This window comes from Chiloscyllium punctatum, chromosome 39, assembly GCF_047496795.1.
Source record: "Chiloscyllium punctatum isolate Juve2018m chromosome 39, sChiPun1.3, whole genome shotgun sequence".
Classification (NCBI taxonomy): domain Eukaryota; kingdom Metazoa; phylum Chordata; class Chondrichthyes; order Orectolobiformes; family Hemiscylliidae; genus Chiloscyllium; species Chiloscyllium punctatum.
This window is the reverse complement of record NC_092777.1, coordinates 36579533-36600630: the sequence shown is the minus strand read 5'-3', so window position 1 is coordinate 36600630 and position 21098 is coordinate 36579533. Positions and strand designations below refer to the sequence as shown.

General features: G+C 39.9%; 1 protein-coding gene across 10 annotated transcripts in view; it reads right to left on the bottom strand.

Annotated features, from left to right (window-relative positions):
• tnrc6c1 (trinucleotide repeat containing adaptor 6C1) overlaps nt 1-21098 on the bottom strand; it is a 716497-nt gene that overhangs the window by 49754 nt on the left and 645645 nt on the right. For 7 of the 10 annotated variants that reach the window (XM_072558456.1, XM_072558461.1, XM_072558453.1 and 4 more), the window contains 3 exons: nt 12826-12883; nt 5309-5454; nt 1423-1596 (listed from right to left, as the gene is read on the bottom strand). In XM_072558456.1, coding sequence (XP_072414557.1) covers nt 1423-1596; nt 5309-5454; nt 12826-12883 — 378 coding nt within the window. The remainder of the gene's footprint in view (nt 1-1422; nt 1597-5308; nt 5455-12825; nt 12884-21098) is intronic. The other 3 variants (XM_072558458.1, XM_072558454.1, XM_072558460.1) reach the window with 2 other exon arrangements.

Sequence of the window (21098 nt, the reverse complement as noted above, 5' to 3'; positions counted from 1 at the left end):
TGTCTTCACTTATAGGATCTGTATCCCTTTATTTTATTCCTAATCATATGTTCATCCAGGTGTTGCTATTGTTTACACTCCCACCATCTCTTCTGTCAAGAACTCTCCATGTGTAAATAAAGGGTGACTTCATGACAGGATACTCACCTTTGTGGATTTATTTCAATATTTGCTAACAAACAAAAAATCGTCTTACAAGTACCAGACCACAAGAAATAGGAATAGGTTTAGCCGTTCAGGCCCTCAAGCCTGCTCTTCCATTCAATAGGATAACAGCTGACCCAACATTTCTCATAACCACTTTTCTGCATTTTCGCCATAAGTCATGATTCTCTGACTAAGAATTTATCTATCTCAGCCTTAGTGTACATAAGGAATCTGCCCCCAAAAGGTAGTGCTTGAAACTGTGCAAAATTAATGTATGATGTAGAGTAAATGCAGTTTATATACACAATTCTAATTTATAAAAGGTTTTACACAACTTCATGGTCTCCAATACAAATTCAAATTTTGGAAATATTAGAAAGCCTTGAACTCGAAAAGTCTCAAAACATTTTGAAATAACAGATCCTTTAAAATTAGTACAGAATTTTGCAAGATTGTCACTTATGATGGCTTTTATATCAGAAGAGCAACTTCTCTACATGATCAAAAACACATGATTCAGAAAAACAATAAGTAAGCTTGCAAACATTTGATTCTCTCAAACTTTACTAGTATTTAATTTTAAAACAGCTAATGCTTAAAAAAATGCATGAAATTTTCATTTAAAATGAAGATTCTTTTTAAATTTTCTGAACAAATGAACTGAAACATTTTGATAAGAACTTCAAGGACATTTGAACAGCAAATTCTCCTTGGGACTAATGACATGTGCATACTAGGCAGCAACAATAAATACAAATTTACAAATATGACCTAAAGTACCATGCAAGAACATATTCATTCCTTAAATAGAACGAATCTAAAGGGATTCCAAAATGTATTTGTTAAATATTCAAACAAGATGCATGCCAATTTTATAGACATATTTACTTAATCCAGTTTGCTTTGGAGCTATTTTCTAAGTGAAAGATTGTAAACATGATTTTATTAATCTATAAACAAAATAATTCAACTAGACAGGAGGAAATTGGAAAAAATGTTCATTTCAGTTTTAGTTGGTCAAGATGTGTTATATTTGAAGATTATGGGGGATGAAATGTATCTTCAAGATAAACAAATTACAAGGTTAATGCAAAATTAAAACAATTATGTTTGAGTGTCAAAATAAAAGCACAAGTAACCATCACAAAATGGCAGGTATCATGAAATCTTAATATCTGCACAGAACAAAATATTTCTGCTATCTCCAATTTCAAGAAACTTGCTGTTTTAATATTAAGTGAGTTAAAGCAATAAGTCATGAATGGCTAGCCTTACCTGTCTAGAAGAATTCAAGTTTTGCATGCCCAGCCCCGAGGCAATGGCACCAAGGGCCTGATTAGGGTGTGCACTATTTGAAAGGGCAAGCTTCAGGCTTGGTGAAGGCAAAAATGGTGAAGTAGGGGACTCTTCCACTAGGCCGCCATCCTGATTAGAGAAGGATAGGGTGAGCTATGCAGTGCCAACCACGGCACAAGGGAAGTGCAATGGATGTCACAACAAGCGCATAAAAGGAATTCCATTGTTTTCAAATAAAAATTGGATTAAAAAGGATGATGGAAGTGTGTGTTCCAAAATATCAAATGATGGTGGGTTGGGAAGATAGAGAGAAGGAGACAGAGAAGGAAACAAAAAAAACAAGAAAAAGAGTTAAGGTGCATGATTAAAAACCTTTTGTATCCTAAAGATGAATATGTAAAGATTAAAAGCAACAATTGCTGCAATATTAAATGATCAAGCTGCAGGTACAAAATACCAACAGTGACAGAAAATTCACAACCTCTATTTCATGAAATTTGCATTATGCTGAAACTAACAAGTTTCATAACCTGGCTATAATTTCAATATTTTTGATCATAAAATACATCCCCTTTATTTAAATAGCAACCAACATTGCAATATTGGAAAATTCCTTTTGATGCAGGCTTGTAAATGTTAAATGTAGATACAAAGATTTTTAACCCAGAAAAAACACCATTCATGAAATTCCTCCTACAACATTCAAACTATCCTATTGAGAAGTCAAAACATTCTTGTCATTAGACATTCACACAGTAATAAATGTTCTTCATTGGCAAATGTGACAGATATTGTACATGAATGGTTGAGATGCTTCACTAAACATATATTTCTGTTGTTGTTTATGTACTAAGAAAGCCACAGGTGAATGAACAGATATAGTTTTACAAAATTTAATAAATCTGACAAACTATTACCAAAACACCAAATTTGTTAATGATCACCTTTTGCAATTAACAGTAACAGCAGAAAGCTTACAACATAGAAAAGATCCCTGGCATTTTAAAGTAAAAGGTGGAAAAATAAACAGTACTGGACAAGGGAGCAAATGCTAATTAATGTAGGAACCAATTAAGGGCAATAGCACATCTGCTACATATCCAAATGTTTATGCATTAAAGCCCAAGATTGGTATATTAAATGTCAAAATTCAGAGGAACCAAAGGTCATTTGTGCAATCAAGCAAATTTAATCATCATTTAGTGAGGAAATGTAACAAACAGATCATGAGTAGTAAAGGTACGATATCTGTGAAAGTTGTGTGGTTCATTACCAAACAAATAACAGATGATCCAGATGGAGATGGAATACTCTTCATTTGCCTGGATAGGTGTAGTGCCAGCAACATTTAAGAAGCTTGGTACTATCCAAGACACAGCAGCTCACTTGACTGGCATCCCATCCATCACCTGCAGCATTCACTCCCTTCACCACAGGCATACAGTGACAGCAATGTGCATCAGTGCACAAGATGCACTGCAGCAACTCACCCAGGCTCTTTTGACAGTACCTTTCAAACCCAGACCTTTACCACCGAGAAAGGAAAGTGCAGCAGATGCAATGGGACACCATAGCCATGTCCCCTACCAAGTCATATGCCATCCTCACTTGGAACTATTTCACTAGTCCGTTAACTTGTGTGGTCAAATTCTTGGAAGCTCTTTCCTAACAGCACTGAGGGTGTACCTAAACCCAAGAACTACAGTGGTTCAAGAAGACGGCAAACAACCTTCTTTGCAAAGGCAATTAGAAATGGCCAATAAACACTGATCCATCCAGTGACCCCTACTTTCTACGAATGAATAAAAAAGAAACCTTCCCCAAAATATATGAAGCAGTAAACACGAGAGGTTTCTAATGACATCCCTGCACGCTTTAGATTCTTGAAGTAAATCACTTGAATTCTCTCTTTGAAACATTAAGAGCAACAGATTCATCGTGTGACTAATATCTAAATAATATCAATCACACTGTAATCTGATCACCTTATAATCATTCATCTTTCCCATTTTTCTGTATTCCAGAGCTTAAGGCGCTAAACACCACACTCTTCAGTAAAAACTAGTCAATTTTGTAACCACAGCTTTGCCAAACCAAAGCATTCTCTGTAGCCTGAAAACATTAAAAACTGTAATTACAAATGTAAATCTACTGGGGTCACTTTCAAATAAATATTTTAACTGCAGCAAGTGGTTGTAACATGGCAAAATACATCTATTCTCAAATTGGTTATTAATACATTTGACCTTCTGTAGCAACAATTTGAAACTGCAATAAAAGCATATTGGTCAGTCTACAAACCAATGAAGAAAGAAATTCAGATTTTTAAACTGGAGCAGAAAAATACTGGCTCTCTTCACTAACAGAAATGACATATACTGTAAATGGTTAAAACACCATTGACCATGTACTTACTTCTTTTTAAAAAAAGGCTCATTTCACACCATCATGTTGTCAGTACACAACGTTTTATAAAAAGTAATAAACCAAATAGGGTATTTGGATTCTCCCCACTTTGCTAGATTAATTTGCTTAAAAGTAGAATTTCCATTTAAAACTTTACACCTTTACTTTCGAAAGGGAAGTTGTTCGTTCCTGCAGACCACCCTGTTAGATCTCAGAGCTGCCTGAATTGCTAAGAATTGCAAGGATTTTCCAGTTTAGTTTTCTGAGTACAAAACAGTACATGAATATTCTATTATAATCCAGAGAGTTGGCAAAAGTTTAAAAACATGAAGGAGGTTTGCTTAGTAGTTTAAGGAACATGATAAAGCATGGTGCTGGAGAAAGCACAGCAGGTCAAGCTGCATCCAAGGAGCAAGAGAGTCAATGTTTCAGGCATAACCCTTCGTCAGGACTGGTGAGGGGGAAGGGAACTGAGAGATAAATAGCAGGGGGGTGGGGGGGAGAAGTGGAGCTAGGGCACAGGTAGATGAGATGGTGATAGGTGGGTGAAAGTAGGAGATGGTGGTGATAGGTCGGTGGGAAACGTGGAGTGGATAGGTGAGAAAGACAGACAGACAGGTAGGTCAGGTCAAGAGAGTGGATTGGAGTTGGAGGATTGGATCTAGGATGGTGGGAAGGGGGGAGGAAGAGATTTTGAAACTGGCGAATTCAATGTTGAGGCAGTATGGTCGTAGGTTCCCGTGGTGGATGATGAGGCATTCCTCCTCCAGTTTGCGGGTGACCTTGTGCAGGTGGTGGAGGAGGCTCAGAATGGATATGCCCTCGGGGGAGTAGGAGGGGGTGTTGAAGTGGATGGCCACAGGAAGGCAGAGTTAGTTGGTGCTCGCTGAACCATTCCACGAGTTTGTGTTGAGTCTCTCTGATGTAGAGGAGCCTACACAAGGTCACCTGCAACTAGAAAAGGGACACATCATCTGCCACCTTGGCAACCTACAACCAAATCGCATGAACACTGAATTCACCAGTTTCCACATCTACCCCACCCCAACTGAGATCCGACCCTCCTACTCAGATCCATCCTCTTGACTGGACCTACCTGTCCAGCTTCCTTCCTACCTATCCACTCCACACTACCCACCAACTTATCACCATCACTTCCTCCCTTTGCCCACCTAGCAGCAGACCCCCTACCTTCCCGCTAGCCCCACTCCACCCCCCCCAACCCCATTAATCTCTCAGCCCCCTTTTCCCATTCCCAGTCCTGAAGAAGGGTTGTGCATGAAATGTTGATTCTCTTGCTCCTTGGATGTTGCCTGACCTGCTATGCTTTTTCCAGCACCACACTTTATCAACTCGGATTCTCCAGCATCTGTAGTCCTCATTTTCTCTTAGTCTAAGGAACTTGCCTTCAGGGCATAGATATTTTTGGTTCATTTTCTGTCATTCATTCATAACAAACCTTGTCAAAAAAGGTGGGCCGATCCATGGAAGACTCTTTGGGGATAGAAGGTGGTCGGCAGCCAAGTGGTTTAGAAACTATTCCATTGTAATCTGACATTCCCATTCCACGTTTGTCCATCTCCACTTTCTTTTCTAAGAGTGTACCTGGAAAAGGGGAAAATCCATCTTAACATAAAACAAAAAAGGAAAGAAAAAGAGAAGACAAACATTAACTTTAACTAAAAATATTACTTGGTGACTGTAGGTAAAATAACAGTCCATATAAAAATGGGCCGAAGAGACATGTTTTGTGCAGTCGATCTCTAGATCTCTAAAAAGAAACCAACATAAAGGTCAGGTTGTAGGAAGCATTTTGAAGGAAGAAACTGAGATTATGTTCGTAATTCATCACAGTAACATATGCCAGGTCATCTGGTGAGCTTTAAAATAAAGGACGTCTCAAAAGTTCCCAGCACTGAAGGAAAGTCAAAAGGTGATAACCAAAACTGTAGGAGCCCCTCAGGAAGATACTGAATAACTCTAAAGATAAATATTGAAAAGGAATTCATAGTTAAAGTCTGTGAAACTCTTAAGCATAAAACCCAGAAGATCTAGTATGGTACAAACTTCAAAACACTGCTGAAGCGGACACAAACCATATTTTCTGAAAATCTTTGCAAATGGGATTCTGCCACCTCTCCCAGCCTGCAGGGCATGAAGATGGCAATTATAATAAATGCCTTTAACAAAATGATACAAGCAAACTATAAACTTATAAAGCAATTAATTTTGACTTGGTTTGTTGATAAACTGATTTGTACAGAGGTGGTTCCATGTATTTGAATTGAATTTGTCACGTGTACAGAGGCACAGTGAAAAGCTTTGACTTGCGAGCAATACAGGCAGACTAGAGTGTCAAGTAACGTAGATAAGTAATAGGTAAATAGCGGCAAAAAGCAAAAACACAGGTACAGACGAATGTTAAGAGTTGAGTCCATTCAGTATTCTAACAACAGTAGGGTAGAAACTGTTTCAAAACAAGTTGGTGCATGTATTCAGGCTTCTGCACCTTCTCCCCGATGGTAGAGGTTGTAGAAAAACATTGCCAGGGTGGGATGGATCTTTGAGGACGCTGGTGGCCTTTCCTTGACAGCGGGCCTATAGATGGGATTCTATAGATGGGAGGTTGGCCTTTGACTGTCTGGGCTGAGTTCGCCACTCTCTATAACTGTCTCTGCTCTTGAAAGGTACAGATGCCATACCAGGTAGCGATACATTCAGACAGAATGCTCTCGATGGCGCACTTATAAAAATTGGCAAGGGTATTCACCGTCATGCGAAATTTCCTCAGATACCTGAGGAAGAAGAGACTTTGTTGGGCCTTTGTAACCAGTGTATCCACATGAAGAGTGCAAGAAAGCTTGTTGTGGATGACCACTCCCAGGAGCTTGACACTCTCCACTCGTTCCACCTCAGTACTGTTAATAGGTAGGGGTGGCATGAGTAACATCCCCCCCTGAAAGTCAATACTGAGTTCCTTGCTTTTGCCGGGGGTGGGGGGGGGGGGTTGAGTGTTAATGAGGATGAAATATTGTCCCCAATCTTCACTGATTGTGGCCTGTGGGTCAGGAAACTGAGGATCCAGTTGCAGAAAGTGGGGCCTAGTCTTAGATCACTTAATTTAGTAATCAGTCTTGAGGTGATAACAGTGTTGAAGGCTGAATTGTAGGCAATGAGTAGGTATCTTATGTAGCTGTTCTTGGTGTCAAGACGTTGTAGGGAGGAGTGAAGGGCAAGTGATATGACATTTGACGTGGATCTGTTGGCCTGATAGGCAAATTGGAGTGGGTCAAGAGTAGTGGGGAGGCTGGAATTGATTAATGCCATGACCAGCCTTTCAAAGCACTTCATGACCAAAGTTAGGGCCACTGGGCGGTAGTCATGAGACATGCTGCATGAGCCTTCTTAGGCACAGGGATGATGTTGGCCCTCTTGAAACATGCCTGCTGCAGGGAAAGGTTGGTTGAAGATGTCCGAAAAGACCTCTGCCAGTTGATCTGCGCAAGCTCTGAGTGCACGGCCTGATACTCTGCCTGGTCCCATTGCTTTCCTTGGATTCACAGGAAGGAAAACTGATCTTCCCTCTGATGCAGTGACTGTTGGGATAGGTTTGTCAGGACTTGTCGGAACAGGTGTTACCTCTCCACCAAATTTCTGCACAAAGCGAGCATAGACTAGTAGAATGCCTCCCTGTCCTCAGAGATAGCAGTGGTCATGGGCTGGCAAGTGTTGCCTAAGAAACCTTCGTGAATTTTTGTAGTGTATGTTGTAGATGGTACACACTGTTATTACTGAACATCTCATGGTGCGAGGACTGAATATCTGTGAATGTGAAATAGATGATGGAGATGGGCTGCCAGGAAACAGAAGACAACTAAAGACGAGAAGAAAAAGGTTGTTGTAGCAAGAAACGTAAAGACAAAAGGGGCTAGAACAGGAATGACGATCAAGGCGAGAAAATAAAAAGGATGATTATTGTCATAACCCCAAGTAAAATGACAGAAATTGACACATCCCACAACATACTGGATTACAAACGGGATCTCACGTCAGGTAAGAGTTCAAAAGAGAGTTGTGACACTTGCACCATAGCAGCTGAGACAATCCACTACATTCTAAAACAATAACTTGCAAATAGAATGACCCACAACACTTGTTTTAAAAAAAGTAAGTTCACATTGAGAGATAATGTTAACAGATCCTTTAAAAAGAAACCGAGGATGCAGATCTGAATTTGCATCGTTGTCAAAAACTAATCAGGTTTTCCTTGGACCATAAGCTATGTACCATTGTTGACATCTGTCCACTAGTTTTTGAGATACACTGATCACAAGCAAACAGACTAACAACAGGAGCAAAAACATTACCTCTACCCACTTTCAGGGATAGAGGTAAAAACAGACTGAAATAGCACAAGCGACAGAGATACAAATGAAGGTAATTAGCAATAGAAAGCAAAGAAATAGCAGAGACTTTGAACTGATATTGCATCTGACTATGGTGAAAGACACTAAAAGCATCTCAATAACAGTATAAAACAGTAGGTTTAGAGCAAGCAGCAGTTCAAATCCTGACTACTAGAGACTAATGCATGAAAGGCTACAAGTCCCCGAAACAGGATGGCCTGACTTCAAGTCTTAGAAGTGGCTCCACAGATAAGGGATGCATTGTTTGCAATCTTCCAAAAATCTAAGATTGTGGAAATGCCAAGGAACATTGAAAAGTCACAAGTTTCATGCCTCAATTCAATAAATGAGACAGAAATCAAGAAACTATAGACCAGTTAGCCAAAAAGCTGCCACTGGTAAAATGCTTGAATACATTTAAGTAGTCATAACCATAAATATACAAAACAAAGAACATCAAACAGTCAATATTGAATTATGAAAGGGAAGTCATCCTTAACAAACTTATTTTAGATTTTTGAGAATGTAACAAGCAAGGTGGAAAAACAGGAACCTACAGATGTACTACATTTGGTTTTCCAAAAGGCATTAGTTAAAATGCTACATAAAAGTCACTGCACAAGATAAGAGCTCATGCTGTTGCAATATATTAGCATGTTGACAGGATTGTCTAATTAATAGAGAACAGTCACATGGGTCATTTTCAGGGTAATAAACTCAAAGGCTGTATCACATAGATTTGTGTTGGGGTCTGAACTCATCAGAACCAGTATTAATGACTTGGATAAAATGGCTGAGGTCACTGCAGTCAAATATGTTGATGATACGAACCTATATGGGAACACAAGTTGTGCGGAGGGCACCAAATTTATAAAATAGTTTCAAAGGTTAAGTTAGTAGACAAATTTTTGGCAGATGGAGTGAAATGGCAGGTAGAATTCTCTTTGATGGGATGAATTGAAAAGCAATGTACAATTTAAATGAAGAAAAGCAATAAACTGCTATGATAGAAAAACCTGGCTGTCTTCAAACATAAAATATAAACGTGCAGATCCAGGAACGAATTAGGACATTAATTATATGTTAGCTTTTACTGCAAGGAAAATAGAAAATAAAAATAGAGAATGCTTTCTACAAATGTACATCAAGTTGGAGAGATGGAACCTATAATGTCATATAGTTTGGGTCTCTGTATTTAATGAGGGGTTTACTTGCATTGAAGCAATTCAGAGAAGGTTCATTAGGTTTATTGCAAAAATCAAAAGTGTGAGGACAGGTTGAATGGGTTAAGTCAACACTCAAATTCAGAAGAATAAAAGGTGTTCTTATGAAATATCAAATTCTGAGTTGGTTTGAGAGACGCTTATTCTCCTTCATCTAGGGAGAATTTAGAACTAGGAGCACAGTTTCAGAATGTCAGTTTAGGTTGAGAGAAAATGTTTACTTTTTCAAAGGGATAGGCATCTTTGGAATTTCTTACTTCACAGAGTCATGGAGGCTGAGACATCGAGTATCTTTAAAGTTTGGATACATAAATGTTTGAAAGACAACGGAGGCAAGAGTCATGGGATATAGATTTGAAAAAGGAATTGTGGCTAAGACCAACCATAACCTTACTGAATGGTGGAACAAGTTCAAGGAACCAAATGGCACACTCCTTTTATGACTCAATTACAACTCAGCACATAAACACCATATGTACTCAAGTAAAAGTTGACACCCTATTTTGGGCCAAAAAATCTGGAGTTTTCCCCATACATTTTTTCATGTAAAAATCAATCCTAGAAAACAAAAAAAAAATCATACAGTAGCGTTTAAACCGAAAAGCTATTGAAGTTGCAGAGAAGCAAAATAATTATGTAGCAGCAAAAGAACGGTGTGTTTCGGAGAAACTTGAGACATACTGGAGAAAGGTAGCGAACTGACTTTAAATAATGCTAAAATGGAAGTGTGCCAACAGAAGTAAACTTAGCAAGTGGCCACAATGGGAGAAAGAAAGGTGTTGAGTGGGTACTTGAAATTTGTCAAAAGGGAAAATTTGTAAAGTCATGAAGCCATCCAAATCCATGCACGAAACAAATCAAAGGAAGATAGAATTTCTGATTTTAAGGCAAGTGCTGGATGGTGCACGAGTACTAACAAGGAATGACAGTACTTCGGCGGAGAACTAAGATCGCACAAAAGCTGCCTGCTGAACTAGAAGATAAGACATTTCAGTTTCACCAGTTTGTAATCAGAAATCAGCAGAAGGAAGGCTGCAAGTTATCATGCATTGGAAACATGGACAAAGAGCCTATTACTCGCGACATGCCGGAGAATCGAATAATGAACCAAAAAGGAGAAAAAAGATTGCACTGGTGAAAACCACTGGCCATGAGAAAAGTAAGTTTACTTCAGTTCTTTCTTGTATGGCTAATGGCACTATGTTAAAACCAATGGCTATTTTTAAGAGAAAAACTTGGCCAAAAGACGAATTTCCAAAAGGAGTTGTTGTCTATATGCATCCACAAGTCTGAATGGATGAAGGTGGATGTAGGAAATGGATAATGGAAGTTTAGAATTTATGTTCTGTTGGACTATGCAAGGAAAAAAAAAGTTTGCTTGTGTGGGACCAGTTTAGATCACATCTCGGTGAAGAATGCTGTTGATTACATCTGGTCACAAAACACTGACGTAGCCGTAATTCCCTGAGAACTTACAAGTGTTTTGCAACCAACCGATGTTGGTATTAAAACGGCATTTAAGGACATGATGAGAATAAAGTGGAATAACTGGATGCATGATGGAGAAAAAAAAACATACACAAAAGGAGGAAGTATGCAAGCTCCATCATTACCACTGATCTGTGAATGGATCGTTGATTCATGGAAGAAAATAAAAGCTGACACTATTTTCAAATCATTCAAGAATTGTGGAAATTTCAAATGCATTAGGCAGTACAGAGGACAATTATCGATGGGATGACATAAATGATGAAGAACACAGTGAAGATGAAGAGGATTCATAGGATATCATTCATCCTGCTGTTGAGTATGAAGCTTTATTCGGTGCTGAAGATGCTGAACAGTGTGATTTTTGCAGGATTTTAATTAACTTTTTTATTTTTTCAGGTTTCATTGAAGATGTAACATGTAATTGTGATTTAAAGCCATATTATATTCTACTTTCGCTTTTTGTATGCATAATTAAAGGCTTACTAATTCATTTTTGTTTCTACTGTCTTTATCCGGTAATTAGTGTAATTCATTTTTTTTCTTTAGTTGTTTAGTGATCAATTGGCCTTCTGCTTATAACAGGGTATCTTGGACTGTAGCATGAATTTCAGCTCCTCAAAAGTAGTATCCACCTAATACTCGATCCCATATATTTAATCTTAAAAAGTAGTTAAAAAAATTCAACTTTTACAAGAGTATATAGAGTAGTTAAACTTAACTCACAGATTAAAATTCATATTGGACAGTGATATGGAAACAATGTGACATACAAGAAACAAAAATCCAATAGCACGATGTTGATTATTCTGCTGATCACTCAAACACAACTGGTCTGCTGAGTTGAATTTTACATTAGTTTTGCAGGGCCAAGGTAGGTTGCTGAATTTAATAGGGTCACATTTTCTTTTTTTTGGAAGATTGGTAAAAAGCAGCATCAGGAAAGGTTCAACACTTCAAACAAAAACCCAAGCAGGAAAAGTTAACATGATTGAATGGACCAGCTATAATTTATGACCAAATCAGAGGACATAGAAATACACATAAGCAAGGAATCAGGGCATTTGGAAAGGCAATTTGTAAACCAAATTCATTGGTCATCTGTACAGTGAACAAATGTGACTTCAAAAGTATTTACTTTTACTAATGCAAAAGGTTGACGGAAATGTGGGTTATCAAAAGCACCAGCTGAACACAGAAAAGCCATTTGCCATTACATTTGAAGGTCAAATACATCTACAAGGTCTAAAGGGAGAGTGCAAAAGTGGGCTTGTCTTTAGAACAAAGTACAGAATGGAGAATGACTTAAATATACAATTCGATGGCTCGATAAGTTACCCAGGCTCTTTTTTTTCCTCTAATTGACCAAATAGGTAACCTTATGCTAATTGAGAGAAGCCATCAAGATCAAGGAACAACCATTAAATCACACTTCCCTATTGCCTGATATTAAGTAGAAACCACAGACGAGGCAGAGGGAAGCAGAGCCCAAAGTTGGCATAGTTTTTATTCATGGTTATAAGGATGCAAGATAAAGCAGCTTTTAAAGCAGCTTTTGTAGATTTCAACAGGATGTTTTATGAAGAGATCAAGTCTGAGCACTGTGGCCAGTGAATTAATGAAACTGAGCAATTGAGTGGAATGGTAACACTCATGGCCTTCATAATTGGGTTTGAAAGTCTTAATTAAATATATTTGTTTTCTTGGGTTTGGATTGACAGGTCTGGCAATAAGGCCTAAACCCAGCGTAAAAAAAGTTTTATTTGTAAACTAGGATTTAAGTGACTAATGACCATGTTTATGGGTCACAGTTACTGTAAGAACAGGCTCCACTTCAGCACTCTTCTCTCAAGACTTACCCATAGCTTGATCTAAATTCAGGTTATTACTTTTCAGAGCCTCTTCTGCTGGTTCCCTCTGTAAGGGAAATAAATGCAATTGTAGATTAGTTAATCATTGGCATCAGAAATGCAACTGGATCATAGGAAAATAAATGAAATTATTTGGACAGCATAGTGGAATACAGGAATGGAACACATGAAATCATAAGAATATCACCATTTATAACTTGTAAATTGCAACTGTCAAAGTTTGATTCTTCCTAAAAAACTAACTTCAATTACATGCATTTGCCCTCTAGTTACCCACAGCAAATCTGAATCTAACCCTTGCAAAAGATTGTTGAAATTTGTCTTTTTGGTATTGTCTGACTCAGACATGAGGCTGGATTCTGGATTAGCGGTGCTGGAAGAGCACAGCAGTTCAGGCAGCATCCAATGGGCAGCGAAATCGACGTTTTGGGCAAAAGCCCTTCATCAGGAAATTTTACCCGAAATTAAGTGTAATTTCTGGCCAGTTTTATTGAAGGATTCTCTCTGAGCCCTGATGAGATTTCTTACACTAGTCTCCAAAACATGCCTCATTATTTATGTACACACTGCTACAACACCCTGTTTATGGTGTCTTCCTTCTGACCACAGGAGGAAGCACTCTCCACTGTTGAAATCTCCTGGGATTCCCAGCGTCAGTGACATTTTGAAATGCAGTCATGTACCAGCGAGGTGTTGCTCTTCACCATATACATAATGGGAGGGGAACAAAAAGGAAACATTTCTCAGGGCACACAGATAGCTGACACTTCATTGAAAATGCAAGTGCACATTCACAAAGCTACCGTTATTTAAGAACCAAGCTATACATGTTACCTGCAGCCTAATTAATCTTGGAACCCTGTCTAATGGAAAGTTACTCATTCCTCAATACCCATTGTAGCTTGTAACCCCCACCCCACCTCTGTCAAAGCTAGCATGGTTGTGACCAAGGATCCACATTCCCATAGTAAACCATGTCCTCCAATCCACCACCAGCTCCTCCTCTTACATGTTGTGTTTCCTCTCTTGACAATTATTCACCTCTATGCATCGCAACTTCCCTATTACGACAGTAGCCCCTGATAACCTCTCAACTTTGATTAAGCTGATCTCCAGGAGTGCCCATAAGCCACCCTGACTGACTTGGGCAGATATCCCAAAGTGATAAGTGAATAAGCCCCTGATTAATCTGTGCAGTGCTGCTTGGCTGATGTTCCAAGAAATCCTAGACTGGTTGTATTGGACCTGCAGGACTGACCATAGCCCACTCCACAGAATATAAAGGTATAGATACCTTCACACTGACTGCTCCAAGTAGCCAACTGATCATTCCAAGCCCCTAGACAGAGTGTGAATGCTGCTCTTGTCTCACCTTGCCTATACCACCTAGCTGTTGGTTATTACCTTTGACCTGATGGAGGACTAATCCCTACAGAATGAGAGACATGGCCATTCAATTGAACCATATGCAGTGTTTTGTGTGTTGTGCTGGCACATCATACAAGTATGAGGTTGACAGACATAGTGCCATACAATAATATGTTGGAAAATGGAGTTAGAATAGTTAGGCGATAGTTTTTGACCAGTGCAAACATGACAGGACAAAGCCTTTTTCTGGTGGTGTAGATTGATATGACTAAATCCGCAAGTTGACTTAACAATGCTCAAAATCACAACAAGCTAACTGACCTTTCTGTACTAAACAGCAATGCAAGGCAGAAATACGTCAGCCTTTAACTTACAGATGAGGGAGCAAATCACAAAAAAAGCAATACAAAGGAGAGATGCATGAGCAGTTAAGTAGGTGCAAAGTGAGTAAGTGCTAAGAGAGGTAGCAAGGAACCTCAAGCGCACCCTGGTTCAGTCCATGAATTGATGCCCATCTCTGAGCAAAGTGCTCCAGCAGCAGCAAGATAATGAAAAAGCGTCGACTGGACAACATTATTGTAATTAGATTGCAGATCTGCCATCAGGATGAAAGGGAGAAGACTTTGGAGCATGCCAGAGTCCATGCTGACTATGGTGGCTCAGATGGCTTGGATGAGTCACCAAGGAACCGCTCTGATTTTCACGTTGGAAATAGTTGCTGCCTAGTTTCTATCTAGTGTTTGGGAGGATGGAATAATGCATGACAAGGATCAAAATAGGTAATAATGGAATGCTAACTCATGCAAATGGAACAAATCAACTTCCTGTCCCATGGAACCGATATTCTCATCTCACCATTCAAAACTTGGTCAAAGAATCAAACTTTGCTCCTGCTGATTGAACTCTATTTTCATCCCTGACTTATTACTTCCCACTTCATTCAGAGCTTGGAAGGATTCCACCCAGTTTTATTTTTGATCTGTCCCTTTGCTGCATTCAGTTTAAACTATAATCGTACACAATATTTTAAATAACATTTGATTATTGAAGAATATACATAGATATTTCAGTCTCGTTTTGTTCCAAAACTAACTTGGTTGACCTTGCAAGGTTCTCCTTACAAACATCTGGAGCGTATGCACCTAAAACAGACAATAGATACATGAGCGCTCCACCACCTGCAAGGTGCACTCCAAGGCACACGCTGTCCTGTCTTGGAATTTTGTGGCTATTCTTTACTGTGTCTAGATCAAAATCCTGGAAATCCCTTCCTAACAGTACTGTGAGTATACCTAATTGTCAAGTACAGTTAGGGATGGAAAATAAGTGTTGGCTGAGCCAGAGATGCTCACATTCCACAAATCAAAATGAAGTATCCAATTAACTAATATTCAGAGTATCCAGTTCTCAAAAACTGGATAATGAAAATAATTAGGTAGGCATTGGATTTGATACAAGTCTTTGCAAATATCAAGATTGTCACCTTATTTCAATCTGCAAGAAAATTCTTTCACAGAATAAGAGAGATCAGGGTTTTCCATTTTTTTAAACTGGAAAAAGGCCAGAAATTTTAAGCAGCTGGCAAAAGGACAAACACCATTCTTAGTTTTGCAATAATTAAATTCACATATTTATCACTTCCTTTCAAATTGTAACTTCCCAAATTTGACTTTTACCCCTCTGGTTTTTAACTTTCCCCAGTGAAGTATCATCTCAATACTTTCTAAAGTATAGTTAGATAATTTCAATTGTTTATTCTTATTTGCATTTTAAATGCAGCAATTAATTAACTGTTCAATAGGTGTCTCTGCAATAATCACGAGTTCTTTTCTGTTCAGTATTTTGCATTAATGCTCAATTTAACACATACCTCCAGAAATAGGTTTCCTACTTAAAAAGAGTTACATTATGGGATTGCAAATTCAACTGAGTCATAAGAAAATGTTGTGCATTCATTCTTATGCTTGTGGGCAAGAGGTCCATTCTGTCTTTGTAAAACATATTTTCAAAACGCTGCTTCAAGTTTCCAGTGTCTTCTGAACTCAACCGAACATGCCAGGCTTTGTTAAATAACCTCCTTGGAGGAGGGCTCACACATCATTCTCCACAGTTTTAGTCCATCTGCCAGTTTTATATTGCTATCACGAAACAGCTTTATTTTTACAAAAGGTCCATGACGTACTACAACTATGCCAGTCAAGAATGCAAATTTCCCAATCTGCCTTTATTACACAAATTTGGTATCAACCACAAAATTCAAGATTTTGCTCAAAATATTCTTAACCAAATAATTTACAAGACTCAAGTCTGAAAATTCCCACTAATTCATTTTTTAAAAGCCAATTTTCTTTTTAAATTCTTTCACAGGATGGGAGTGTCAGTGGCTGGGCCAGCATCTCGTTCCTAGGAGAAAGTGAGGACTGCAGATGCTGGAGAGTCAGAGTTGAAAAGTGTGGTGCTGGAAAAGCACAGCAGGTCAGGGAGCATCTGAGTAGGGGAATTAATGTTTCGAGCACAAGCCCTTCATCAGGAATTGGGGGGGGGGGGGGGGGGGGGGGGGGGGGGGGGGGGTGGGGGGTGTGTAGGGGCGGCCTGAGAGATAAATAGGAGGGTGGTGTTGGGGCAAAGTTTTCTGGGAAGGTGATCGGTACATGGGGGAAGATTGTGATAGGTTGGTGGGGAGGGTGGAGCGGATAGAACATAGAACATTACAGCGCTGTACAGGCCCTTCAGCCCTTGATATTGCGCCGCCCTGTCATACTAATCTGAAGCCCATCCCATCTACACTATTCCATGTACGTCCATATGCCTGTCCAATGACGACTTAAATGCACTTAAACTTGGTGAATCTACTACCGTTGCAGGCAAAGCATTCCATACCCTTACTACTCTGAGTAAAGAAATTACCTCTGACATCTGTCTTATACCTATCTCCCCTCACTTTAAAGTTGTGTCCCCTCGTGTTTGCCGTTCCCATACTTGGGAAAAGGCTCTCCCTGTCCACCCTATCTAGCCCTCCAATTATCTTGTATGTCTCTCTTAAGTCACCTCTCAACCACCTTCTCTCTAACGAGAACAGCCTCAAGGCCCTCAGCCTTTCCTCATAAGACATTCCTTCCATAACAGGCAACATCCTAGTAAATCTCCTCTGCACCCTTTCCAAAGCTTCCACATCCTTCTTATAATCTGGTGACCAGAACCGTACACAATACTTCAAGTGTGGCCGTACCAGAGCTTTGTACAGCTGCAGCATAACCTCATGGTTCTGGAACTCAATCCCTCTATTAATAAAGGCCAAAACACTGTATGCCTTCTTAACAACCCTGTCAATCTGGGTGGCAACTTTCAGGGATCTGTGTACATGGACACCGAGATCTCTTTGCTCATCTGCACTCCCAAGACTCTTACCATTAGCCCAGTACTTTGCATTCCGATTACTCCGTCCAAAGTGTCACACTTGTCCACATTAAACTCCATTTGCCACCTTTCAGCCCAGCTCTGCATCCTATCTATGTCTCTCTGCAACCTACTACATCCTACGTCACTATCCACAACTCCACCGACCTTTGTGTCATCCGCAAATTTACTAACCCACTCTTCTAAGCTCTCATCCAGGTCATTTATAAAACTGACGAACAGCAGTGGACCCAACACCGACCCTTGCGGTACGCTGCTAGTAACTGGACACCAAGATGAAAATGTTCCATCAACTACAACCCTGTCTTCTTTCAGCAAGCCAATTAATGATCCAAACTGCTATGTCGCCCACAATCCCATTCCTCCGCATTTTGTACAGTAGACTACTGTGTGGAACCTTATCGAACGCCTTGCTGAAATCCATATACACCACATCAACCGGTTTACTCTCATCTGTTTGGTCACTTTGTCAAAAAAGTCAATAAGATTCATTAGGCACGACCTACCCTTCACAAAACTGTGCTGACTGTCCCTGATCAGATTATTCTTTTCTAGATGGTTATAAATCCTATCTCTTATTACCTTTTCCAACACTTTACCAACAACTAAAATAAGACTCACTGGTCTGTAATTACCAGGGTTGTCTCTACTACCCTTTTTGAACAAGGGAACCACATTTGCTATCCTCCAGTCCTCAGGCACTATTCCTGTAGACAATGGTGATTTGAAGATCAATGCCAAAGGCTCGACAATCTCTTCCCTTGTTTCCCAGAGGATCCTAGGATAGATCCCATCCGGCCCAGGGGACTTGTCTATTTTCACACTCTGCAGTATTCCTAATACCTCTCCCTTGTGAGCCTCAATCTCTTCTAGTCTGGATGGAAGTACCTCTGTATCTTACTCGCCAACATTTTCATTTTCTATAGTGAACACTGTCAAAAAATATTTATTTAGTGCTTCCCCTATCTCCTCTGACTCCACACAAAACTTCCCACTATTATCCTTGATTGGCCCTAATTTAACTCTCGTCATTAGGTGGGATAGGTGGGAAGGAGGATGGACAGGTGGGACAGGTCAAGAAGACTGTGCCGAGTTGGAGGGTTGGATCTGGGATGAGGTGGGAGGGAAGATTTGGAAACTGGTGACTCTAGTTGCCCTTGAGGTGGTGGTGAGGATTTGGAAATGCCAGTGTTGGACTGGGGTGTGCAAAGTTAAAAATCATGCAACACCAGGTTATAGTCCAACAGGTTTAATTGGAAGCACACTCGCTTTCAGAGCGCCACTTCTTCATCAGGTGATAGTGGAGGACACAATTCTAAAGCACAGAATTTATAGCAAAAATTTACAGTGTGATGTAACTGAAATTTTCAATGTATAATTTTAGTTACATCATACTGTAAATTATTGCTATAAATTCTGTGCTTTAGAATTGTGTCCTCCACTATCACCGGATGAAGAAGCGGCGCTCCGAAAGCTAGTGTGCTTCCAATTAAACCTGTTGGACTATAACCTGGTGTTGTGAGATTTTTAACATGGTGGTGGTGGGCTGTCTTCTTGAACAGCCGCAGTCCATGTGCTACAGGTAATCCCTTAATGTCATTAAGGTGCAAATTCGAGGATTTTGACCAAATGACAGTGAGGGAATGGAGGTAAATTTTTAAGTCAATATGGTGAATGGCTTGGAAAGGAAACTTGCAGGTGGTGGTGCTCTCAAGAATCTGTCGCTCTTGTCCTTCTAGTTGACAGGCACTGCTACTCAAAGGGTCAGTGGTCAATGAAGTCTATGTTTGTGGATGTGCTGCCAATCAAGTGGGCTCCTTTGCCCTGTATGTGTCAAGGCTCTTGAGCATTGGGGCTGCACTCATCCAGACAAGTGGGAGTTTTCCATTACACTCCTGACTTATGCCTTGCAGATGGTGGACAGTCTTTGGGGAATCAGTGTCAAGAGTGTGGTGCTGAAAAAGCACAAGTCAGGCAGCAGCCGAGGAGCAGGAAAATCGACGTTTCGGGCAAAAACCATTCATCAGGAATGAGGTGATAACTGGTGGATAGATGCCAATATACAGAAACAGCCATGCTGGGCTCAGCACTATTGCCAAAATGTTGTCAGGGCCCAAAACCTTTCAGTACCCATGCCTCCAATCACATGGAATTAATTGTATTTGCAATAGATTGGCTTGTGTTATGCTGGGGACCTCTGGAGACAAGATAGAGCACTTCTTACTGAAGATTATTGCAAAAACTTCCACCTTATCTTTTACATGGAAGTGCTGGGCTCCCCTATCATCGAGCTTAGAGATTTCTGTGCAGTCTTCTCCTTCAGTGAGTTGTTTGATTGTCCACCACCCTTCATCATTGGATGGGCTGGACTGCAGAGCTTAAAGCTGATCCATTGGTCGTAGGACCACTTAACTCTGTCTCATGGATGCCAAACTTGAGTTGCAAGAACAGTTTAAAGTCTGGCTGATTTAGCTCGGTGACAGGGTCACACAACAAAAATCTAAGGTACAAATAAACACTAATAATTGTAAAAGCTCGGCAGGTCGGGCATCATCTGTGAAGAGAAATCAGAGTTAACATTTCAGATCCGGTGACCCTTCCTCAGAACTGAAGGCAGCTAGGAAAATATTGGTTTATGTACAAAACATATGGTAGGGGGAAAAGAGTAAGGAGTAAACTATAGATGGGATTAGAGTCGAAAGAGACAGAAGAACAGTTGGACAGACAAAGGAGTGGATAATGATCTGGCTAAGAGTGTGAATGGCTGTTAACGGAGACTGTTAGTGACTAACAATAGGTCATGTTTAATGGCAAGGTGCGTATAAAAACAAATCCTGGTATGTGGAGAAGGGGACTAGGACATGGGAGGTTTCACAGATGCTACCAGACCTGTGAGCTTTTCCAGTTACTTCTGTTTTTGTTTCTGATTTACAACATCTGCAGTTCTTTTGGTTTTTACAATGTAAGGTATTCTCATTATGAAAGAGGGACTTCATTACCACCAGGACTATGCAGTGTTCCCTCTTACTGATACCGTCATGGATAGGTACATTGCCAGCAGGTAGTTTAGTAAGGACGAGATTAAGTATTTCCCCCTCTCCCACTCCCCCCAACTTTGTTTGTTCCCTTACCACTTCCTGCAGTCCAATCAAGCAGCAATATACTTTAGGATTCAACTGCTTGATCGGTAGTCCTGCTGCCAAACCATTCTTCGTGGTGGATACTTAAATTCTCCACCCAGAGTATATTTTGTTCTCTTGCCATCCTCAATGCCTTCTCCTAATATTGTTCAACATGAAGGAGTTGCTGACCCTGGTTCTCTGAGCTAATTCTAAGGTTTGCACGTATGTATCAATATATGAATGCTTATAGAGTCAGATGTACAGCATGGAAACAGACCCTTCAGTCCAACTTGTCCATGCCGACCAGATATCCCAACCCAATCTAGTCCCACCTGCCAGCACATGGCCCATATC